The sequence below is a fragment of the Vidua chalybeata genome, chromosome 10 (assembly GCF_026979565.1).
Source record: "Vidua chalybeata isolate OUT-0048 chromosome 10, bVidCha1 merged haplotype, whole genome shotgun sequence".
Classification (NCBI taxonomy): Eukaryota; Metazoa; Chordata; class Aves; order Passeriformes; family Viduidae; genus Vidua; species Vidua chalybeata.
The window spans coordinates 8,782,482-8,791,747 of record NC_071539.1 but is presented as its reverse complement, the minus strand read 5'-3'; the positions used below and the strand labels follow the sequence as shown (position 1 = coordinate 8,791,747).

Here is a 9,266-nt window from a genome sequence, read left to right as displayed (position 1 = left end):
GTGGCAGGACCTGTGTGGTCTCCTGGGGCAGGAGATGGGAGGTGTGTGCCAGCTGCCCCCTACACCTTCCAGTGTGGGAGGGCGTTTTTCTATCTGCTCCCTCCTGGCCTTGTCTTGCAGTTGGAGTAGAGATGGGGCACAGCTGGGCCCTGCTGGGCTTCCCCTGTGGGGTATCCCTGTTGGGGACAGAGGCTGGTCCCCCTGGGGACTGGAGGCTGGTCTTAGCTGCCTTGGGCTGCCTCTTGCTGAGTCACCCTGGCCATAGCCCAGAGGGAACAGAATAATTAACCCGAGGCTATTCCCCAGATTAGAGGCTGATCTGTCTGAGCTGCAGCCCTGGCATCACTAATACTGGGAAGCATTTGGCAGGGAAAGGCCTTGGGATGGGGACTGGACAGGAACTCCCCGACTGGGAAGGAGTGAGTAAGGAGGAAGGGAGGCCCTTGGAGCTGTTAGGGTAACCTGCCTGCCAAGGGAAAGAGAGGGTGGCACCGCAGCAGTGCCCTCCTGTGCCAGGGAAAATGTACCACAGCGTTAATTGCCATCAGTCCGTTTCAGAATGAGCACGGGTTGACCCATCGGCCTGGCCATGAGCGCTGGCCTGGATCTCCTGCAGGGGCCGTTGCTGTCAGACGTGATGTTCCAAAGCCTGCACCCACCTGTCCCCAACCCAGTTCCATGGGGGTGGGAGGCCGTGTGCTCCCTCCTCCACCACCAGGCCCTCGGGGGAGGGCAGGGGCAGGGAGGTCTGGGGCTGAGGGATGCCCTGTTTCTGCAGGGTCCCAGCCCTTGTCCCCCCGGGGGGTGTACGGGGGCCGGGGCCGGGCGGGGCGGCGCTGTCCGCGGTGCTGGCACGGCGCTCTCCGCGGTGGACGGCCTTCTTCCCCTCCTCCTCAGCCCCCTCCTCTTCCTCCGTCCATCCTCCTCCTCTCCGCGCCCCCTCCTCTTCCTCCATCCCCCTCTTCCTCTTCCTTCAGCCCCCCTTTTCCTTCATCCTCCCCGGCTGCCTTCATCTCCCCTTCACCTCTCTCCTCATCTCCCCTTCCTCCTCTTCCTCCCGGCCTCCCTCTCCCCCGTTCTCCCCTTCCTCCCTCTCCCTCATCCCTTATCCCCCTCCGCTTTCTCTTTCTCAGCCTTCCTCCCGCACATTCTCCTCCTTTTCCTCCTCTTCTTCCCGCCTCCCCCTCTCCCTCCTCTTCCTCCCCCAGCAGTGACGTCTCTGGACGTGCTGCTCCCGGCCCGGCGCAGGCACCGCTCGGGGCTCCGGTACTGCTCGGGGCTTCGGTACCGCGGCCCGGCCCGGCTCGGCAGCGGCTCCGGCGGGGCGCGGGCGCTGTCCGGGGCCGCCCATGCGGCCGGGGGGCGATGTGGGCGGCGCGGAGCCGGCGGTAGTGCCCGCACCGGGGCCCCCCCGGGAGCATGGGCTGCATCGGCTCCAAAACCACCATCGGTGGGTGAGCGACACCGGGATGGGACCGGGGACTTGAGGGAATAGGGGGTCCTAGGGTATGGAGGGTGTTAGGGGAACTTGAGGGGGGTGTGCGGGGGCTGCCGGGGACGGCCGAGGGGCCAGCGGTGATACGATAGGTGTGTGGGGGGCTGCGGAGGCTGGGAGATATGGGAAGGTGGAGAGCAGGGAGCTGAGGGGGATCCAGGGGATGGAGTGGTGGTGTATGGGGACTGGGAGGCTGTGAGGGCTGTAGGGTAGAGGGAATTACAAAGCGGGGGGGGTACAGAGAGACAGTTGGGGTATCTAAGTGTGTTGTGTATACAGAGAGCTTGAGGGCTCTGGAGGACTTTGGTACATAAAGGGTGATGGGAGCTATAGATGGGTGGGGGTTTGGGAGCTGGGGGTGCTGCTCTGGGGCAGCTGGGTGGCCCAGGGAGTGCAGGGAGATATCAGGGGGCTGGGGCGATTGGAGCGGTTGGACTGCAGCTCTGGGGGAGCTGGGAGTTGGGGTGGGGGTACAAGGGGACTGGGAAAGGAGTGTGGGACTGGGGTGCTGGTTAGAGTCCTGAGAGGTTATGGGGTGGCTATGAGAGAGAGAGAGAGTCATTCAGGGGGGTGTTGGAGGCTGGGGTTTGCTGCAGTGTGTGGGGTGCAGCGGGGGTGCTGCAGATGTCCTGGGGGTGCTGCAGGAGGGATGGGGGCTGTGATCAGAGGGAGTTCTGGAGGCTGGGTTCATGGGGGCTAGGACGGTGTTGAGAGTGTTGCAGACATGCCGGAGGGGCCCTGGGGGTGTTGTTGCTAGGATGTCACCACAGGGTGCCCCTGCCCACAGCTGGGAGTGGGGGCGATCCTCTCTGCAATTTCCCAAGGAAGCCAGGGTGTACCCTCAGATGTGGGTGGGAGGCAGCACTTTTGAGCTCCCCTGTATCCCACTTCACAGCTGGTTTATGTCAGCCAGGCCCACCTTGGTGCAGGGGAAATGAGGCTCTTGAGAGATATCCCATCTTGGCCCCTTTGGGACTGGCATTTCATGGCATCTGCATTGACAGGAGCCCCCAGTTCTTGGGAATCAGTGCCTGAGGGTGTAGACACCCATCCATTTGAGGTGCCAGTACCCAGAGGTCAAGCTGTTGTGGCAAAAGATGGGTGCAGGTGCTTTTACTGACCCTATCCCTTCTGGCTCCTTTCCCTCCTGACCCAGCAGGGAACTGGAGAGGGGGATTTTGGAGATAGTGGAGGAGCAGCAGCCCCCTGCAAGTATGACCCGGTGCTGCCTCCCTTCACACAGCCAGCACCTGGCCCAGTCCAGCCTGGTCCAGCTGCCCCCACCCCTCCCAGAGCAGCTGCCAAGCTGGGACAGGTGCCTGGTCCCCAGTGCCAGGCTGGGGACGTGCGTTACCGCTGACACAGGCGGAAGAGTTGCCCGGGCGTGAGTCACAGTGCTGCAGCAACGAGTTGTATCTGGTCTCAGACTGGACAAGAAGCTGCTACCACAGGGTCAGTGGGTGGGGGACTGAGAGGGCTGCTGGGGAAACGGAGGCGCTGAGGTTGGCCTCGGCTCTTCCTGCAGTGGCCGTGGACACAACGTTGTGTGTGGAGTGGAAGGAGGTGAAGGCACTGTCACCCCTGAGCGTTGCCCGCCCGCTGCCCCGGCTGGTGCGCCAGGCCTCCTTCGACAGCCAGGACTTCCTCCAGGTACCACCGAGCCCAGCCATGCCCGGCTGAGGTAGCCATGTGCCCGTACCCCATGGCGGGGCACCCGTCCTGGCCATGGCCCTGCCGGCTCGCAGTGGCTCGGGGCTGCTCTGACGTCAGCCATGAGCCGGGCTGTATCCTGGGAGAAATCAGTCCACGGTGCCTCGTTGCCATGGCAATGCAATTTGTTGCGCGCCTCCAAATCCCACATCGCTTCCCCCGTGGCCATGGGCTCAGGGCCTGGCATGGCCGGGATGGCAATGGGGACACACAACAGCATGTCCTGGCATGGTGTGTGTTGCCGGGGAGTGGGTGCTAGGAGTCAGGCTGAGGTGGTCTTGCACATGCACGTGTGTGTGCACAAGCTGGGGCGGGCACACACGTGTGTGACACCATCTAGCACAGGGCAGGGACATATGTGAGCGCACACGAGTGTGCAGGTGCACGTGTGTGTACAGTGGAGTTCAGGTGTGAGTGTGCAGGTGTGTGTTTGTGGTCAGTTTGCGTGTTTGAGCGGCTGCCTGTGTGTGTGGGCACATGTGGCTACCTGAGCAGGCACGTGCAGGTTGTGTACAGAGTGCCAGCATGGACTGACAGTGTGCACTGACACTGTGGGATTGTGCCCTGCTGTGACCACCCCTCTGCACATGTGCATGCCTGTAATGTGTGTGTGCACAAACACCCCAGGCCCCCCGGGGTGGGCACCAAGCAGGGCCGAGCGCCCTCCTGGAGCAGGGGGCCCCCAGAAGGGAAATGGTGCCAGGGCTGTGACCACGCTGCCCACTCTGGCAGGTCAATGTTGAGGACACTGTCGAGATGCTGCCCAAGTCACGGCGCGCGCTGACCATCCAGGAGATCGCTGCCCTGGCCCGCTCCTCGCTGCACGGTAACTGCTCACCCGGGGGCTCATCTGGGAAAGGGGGCTCTCCTGAGGTGAGGAGTCTGGCCCTCTTGGGGAGCCCTGGATATCACCTGTCTGGAGTTTCGGGGGAGACCAGGGGGTTACTGATGGCACTCAAGAGGAGGTCATGGGGTGCCATGTCCCATGGACTGGAGGCAGGGAGTGCTGGATCCCAGGGTTATGGGCCCTGTGGTGGGGACTTGAGGTGCCCCAGGGCATGCTGACCTCGATGCACACCCCATAGGCATCTCACAGGTGGTGAAGGAGCACGTGACAAAGCCAACGGCCATGGCACAGGGCCGTGTCGCCCACCTCATCGAGTGGAAGGGCTGGTGTAAGCCAGTGGAGTCACCTTCTGCCCTGGAGAGCGCTTTCAGCTCCTACTGCCACCTGAGTGAGGGCGAGCAGGAGGCGCGATTCGCTGCCGGTAGGCACGGCCAGTGGGCATGGTCCCCACCGCGGCCCAGGGCAGGGGTGGTGGGGTGGGTTGCCCCCATCCATCCATCCATCCATCCATCCATCCATCCATCCACCCACCCACCCATGCCATGGCACTATGGGCATAGAGGTGCCAGGGCAGTGGGATTTTGGGAGCACCTCCCTGCATGTGTTTGATCCCTGCCTGTCCCGTGCCAGGTGTGGCAGAGCAGTTTGCCATTGCTGAGGCCAAGCTGCGAGCCTGGTCCTCAGTGGATGGGGACGACTCCAATGACGAATCCTATGATGAGGACTTCATGCCCTCCACAGAGAGCTCCCAGCCCACTGGTAAGTTCTGTGGAGAGTGGGCAAGTTGTCCCACTGCTGGTGTGGGTGCCCCGCCACTGAGGGTTAAAGGAACGGAGTGCCCGCTGCCTGGCACATTCCCCAGCCTGGTCACTCCCATACAGGGCAGTGCCCCTGCCTTGCACTCTGGCAAACAGTGCCTGAGCCAGGGATGGGGAAGCCCTTAAATGCAACACCTCCGTGGCGCCAGAGAATATTTTGCTTTTCCTTTGGTGGTTACCAGTGCATGCAACAATTTGTGGGCAAAGCAGGCACGGGACTTCTCCCAACCTGCGGTGCACAGGGCAGGGGGCAGCTGACATCCCTGGCGCCCTCAGCTGCGACTGACCCAGACATCCTGATTTCCCACAGAGCTGACAGGCACGATGCCCGCCAGCGCGCTGCTGCGAGACCTGCTGCAGGGCCACCTGTGCCAACTGGGCGTGCGGCACGGCTCCTGCGAGCCCGAGAGCGACTCCTCGCACACCCTCTCCCCTGAGACTCTCTGCTCCAGCCTCTGCAGCCTGGAGATGGTGTCCCCCTCCGAACTCACTGCCAAACTGCTGGGCTCCCTGGGGGGAGAGGACCTGCTGCTGCCCAAGCTGCCGCCCCCAGCCAGCCAAAGTGCCTTGCGGGGCCTGGCACGGCTCCGGTGCCAGGACTCCCTCTACTCCGTGTCCTACGCCGAAGCCTGTCTCTCGCCCACGGAGGACGAGGTGGTGCTGAGCAAGGACTTCCCACTCCGCCGGAAAATCTCTGACGTCGCCTCCTCTGGGGTAGCATCGCTGGAGGAGGAGGAGGAGGCTGAAGAGCCCTGATGCCTCCTGGGGTGCCCTGCCTCTCCTGGTGGGGGTCCAGGTCCCCTGCTGAAGCCCTCTGGCCAGACCCCATGCTGGGTGAGGGACAGGCCCTGCCGCTGTTCCCCCTCGCTATCCCGGTGCAGGAGGGGTCCGGGGGCCACTGCAGCCCCCCTAGCCAGCGTGCCCCCACTGTGCCCCGGCCCTGCTTGGCCACATCGTTGCCCTCCTGGATTTTTGCATGAGAGCAGGGAAGGGGCGCAGGGAAGGGCTTGGGGAGGGGGGTCTGTTCTCTGCCCTGATGCCCAGATGTGCCCCCAAAAACTGACAAGACTAACTAAGTGGGGCTGGTTGTTCGCATGTTCTCCCCCAAACCACCCTGGGCTCCCCTTTTGGGCACAGTTCCCTCTCCCCCAATGGCATGGCTGAAAATCTCCAATCATCCTGTGGTGCCTCTACCACCCCAAGCCAGGGTGGTGGTGGGGGTTTCGGTGTGGGAAGGGCTTTTCTCCTCTCTCCCTGGCCAACTTCTATTGGACCGAGTTTAAAACTGTGAACTGCTGCCTTGGAGCATGGAGCTGCTGGAGGGCTGCTGTGGGGGTGCCAGGGGTGCTGGGGGGCTGTGGATGTGCTGCGGTGCTGGGACTTTCTATACTTTTGTAATTGCATGGGGCTGACACAGGAAGACTGCAGGGCCGGGTGGGCGCAGGCCCCCAGGCTGGGGGCTTTGGGCCACCAGAAGAGCAGTCCCAATCCAGCCCTGCAGCAAGGGGGTCAGCCCAGCCAGGGGTCCCCAAGTCTGCTGTGAGGCAATGCAGGGTGGAGAGAGGGGGTAGAATGTGGGACTGATGTCCCTGTCGACAAGTCACTCACCCCTAGCAGGGAACCAAGTGCCTACATGAAGGGCAACCAGCCCCCACCCTGTTCTGTCTGGGGGTGGCACCCCCCCCCCCCGAGGACCCCCCCAAGCCCACGTGAGGGGTTCCAGGCACGTCGTTTGGGGGAGGAATGCCAGTTTTTGCCAACGCTTTCGCTCCCCTTCCCGCATGGCACTTGTTCTCGTGGGGCCACTCGTCCCTGCATGCTGCTCCTCACCCAGCCCAGTCACTGTTCACTGTCCCCACACCCCGGGATGCTCCCCAGCACTCACTGCACCTCTGCCCCCCAGCACCCCCACCAACCCTGCCAGGCACAGCTCCTGTTCTCCCTCCCTGCCATAGGGCTGGCCCCCCCTGCTCTGCATCACCGAGGGGCTGCAGGGGCCAGCAGGCCGGCCACCATGCTGATGGCTCCCTGCCACCCGCTACCACTCGCTCCCGGGGGCAGTGGATGCTCCTCACGGTACTGGGGTGGGCTGGGGGGTGCGGGTGCTTGTGGATGGCTGGGGGGCTTTGCTCTGTGTGTGTGTGTGTGTGCATGTGCACACCTGGGAGCGCATGGGCATGTGCACGCGTGTGCATGTCTGTGGGAGCTGCCTGAGCCCCCTGCCCCGCTGGGGCGGTACCTGTGGAGTATCTGTGGGGTGCCCACACCATGGCGCCCCCTCCTCCATCCTGCCAGGTCTTGAATAAAGTCAGTTGTGCGACCGCTGCACCGGGCGCCTCTTCTTGCAGGTGGGGGGGCACCTCCTCCCCAGGGGACTGGGGGGGTGGCAGGGATGCATCCCCTTCCGCGGCCCCACAGGGTGACGGAGGCCTCGTCCCTTATCTCGCATTCCTACGGACAGGGTGCCTAATTATGGGCATCTGGCGGTGGTGGCTGGCGGGCGGCTGGACCCTCCCCACGGCAGGGCCCTGGGGGGCGCGGGCAGCAGGCGCCATGGCATCGCTCAGCTCGGCCTCCACGTACCGTGCCGAGCTCCTCAGTGCCTACGGGCAGGGGCACAGCGAACCCCGCTTCGAGGGCGACCGGCGGCATGGACCCTTTGGGGCACGGGGACAGGAGGCATTTGGGTACCCAGGTACTGGGTGTGGTGGGTGGAGGGACCCTGCTACCCTGGGGGAGCCCTGCTGCCTTGGGGATGGTCCCCCAAGGGTTATCCAGCTGACCTGAGCCTGGGGACAGCGTGGGACTCTCCCCCCAGCGCAGGTTGGGAGGGCTCAGAGGGGCACCCTGACTGCCCCATGCGGTGCCCCATGGCTCTCTGGACTGTCTTCCAGCTCTTACTCCCCAAGTGCTTTTGTGCTCATGCTGTAAGTCCCCAATAATGCCAGTGTCCTTGCTGTCCCCAGGACCACCATGCTGCCTCCTCCCCCTCCCCAGACCCTTTTGATTCTCCTTTTGTCCCCAGAACCCCCCATAGTTTGTCCTCCCCAACCCAGACCATCATGGTATGTCCTCAGCTCCCCTGTGACCCACACCCTTTGATGTCACCTGCTAGGCCCCCGCTTTCTTGTACATCCCCAGTAACTCTAGTGTCCTTCTCCCCCTAGCCCACTCCCCCCAGACCTTCGTGGTCATCCCCAGTGTCTTCACCCTCCTGTGCCATTCCCCTGCTGTCCTCAGGTTGTCCAGTGCCCCTGGAATCTCCCAGTGCCCTCAGGTGCCTCCAGACCACCCATTACCCCTCCAGGCCCCCAGTACCCCTATACCCCTGGGACCCCCAGTTCCCCCTGCAATTCTCCAGCACGTTCAATGTCCCCAAACTCCCACTGCCACCTGCTACCCCCAGCCCTCCCTCCCGCAGTGTCACCAGACTCTCCCACCCCCCCCAGTGCCCCAGCCCCTGGGCACTGTGGCCCCATGCTCAGCAGCCCTCCAATGCCCACAGAACCCCCAGGTGCCATGTACCCCTGCAGCCTGGGCACCTGGGTGCGTGCCCAGGGTGACACCTACCAAGTGGTGGCCGACGTCAGCCAGTTTGAGCCCCCTGACATTGTGGTGACCACCTCCAACTGCCATGTCGCCATCCAGGCAGAAAAGGTGAGGCACCCGAGGGGGTAGCATCCCCTCTGGCCACGGCACAGTGGGGGTCCTGTCCCATGACACCCCCTCCTGTGGGTGGCAGGGACGGGGTGGTAACTGGGAATAGCCCTTGCTAGCCCTGGGGTAAATGGGAGCTGTACCTAGCGAGGGACAACAGGTAACTCCTGCTCTACTGCACCTGTCCTGTACTGGTGCAACGGGGAACTGTCCTCACTGAGAATGGGACAACTGGGAACTCCTGCTCCGTTGCCTTCTCTGCTGGAGGTGGCAAGTGGGAACAGTCCCTGCTGGAACTGGAGTAGCTGGAATTTACCCCACAAGCCCAGACTTGGGCAGCAGAGGCCTGCTTCCTGCTGGCAATGGGGTAACTGGGAATTGCCCTGGAGTCACTGGGATCTTTCCTGTTGAACTCCCTGTTAGAGTCAGCGTGTCTGGGACTGCCCATGAGAAGCACTGGGGTAACTGGGAATGTGCTGTGGAACCCACCACGGCACACTGTGTTCCACTGCACCGCTGCTGCCTCCCCGCAGGTGGCTGAGGATGGCACTGTGTGTGACACCTTCACCCACAAGTGCCAGCTGCCCGAGGACACGGACCCGCTGTCAGTGAGCTGCACCCTCACTGAGACTGGCACGCTGGTCATCACCGTCCGGCGCCGCGCCAGTGCCGGGCCTGCGCAGCCCCCGCAGCTGCTGTACCGCAGCGAGGCCATGCTGTGAGCGCCTCTGCGTGACAA

General features: G+C 63.5%; 2 protein-coding genes across 2 annotated transcripts; both read left to right on the top strand.

Annotated features, from left to right (window-relative positions):
* Positions 1–1,253: 1,253 nt before the first annotated feature.
* FAM131A (family with sequence similarity 131 member A) lies at positions 1,254–7,198 on the top strand. Its single transcript, XM_053952337.1, is given in 7 exon segments — positions 1,254–1,405; positions 1,407–1,450; positions 3,021–3,145; positions 3,938–4,031; positions 4,291–4,473; positions 4,683–4,811; positions 5,181–7,198. Coding segments are annotated over 7 exon segments (1,077 nt in total). The 5' UTR covers positions 1,254–1,349; the 3' UTR covers positions 5,627–7,198.
* Positions 7,199–7,423: 225 nt separating this feature from the next.
* LOC128793236 (heat shock protein beta-7-like) lies at positions 7,424–9,249 on the top strand. The gene is made up of 3 exons (XM_053952348.1): positions 7,424–7,565; positions 8,376–8,527; positions 9,061–9,249. Exons 1-3 carry the CDS (start codon positions 7,424–7,426, stop codon positions 9,247–9,249), a joined length of 483 nt encoding a protein of 160 aa, XP_053808323.1.
* The last annotated feature ends 17 nt before the right edge of the window (positions 9,250–9,266 follow it).

What these genes read in the sequence shown, in the direction of transcription:
- LOC128793236 (XM_053952348.1), top strand. Translation starts at nt 7,424, where the DNA reads ATGGCATCGCTCAGCTCGGCCTCCACGTACCGTGCCGAGCTCCTCAGT. An exon ending in GGAGGCATTTGGGTACCCAG is followed by an intron (nt 7,566 to 8,375) that starts GTACTGGGTGTG and finishes CAATGCCCACAG; the next exon opens with AACCCCCAGGTGCCATGTAC. An exon ending in TCGCCATCCAGGCAGAAAAG is followed by an intron (nt 8,528 to 9,060) that starts GTGAGGCACCCG and finishes GCCTCCCCGCAG; the next exon opens with GTGGCTGAGGATGGCACTGT.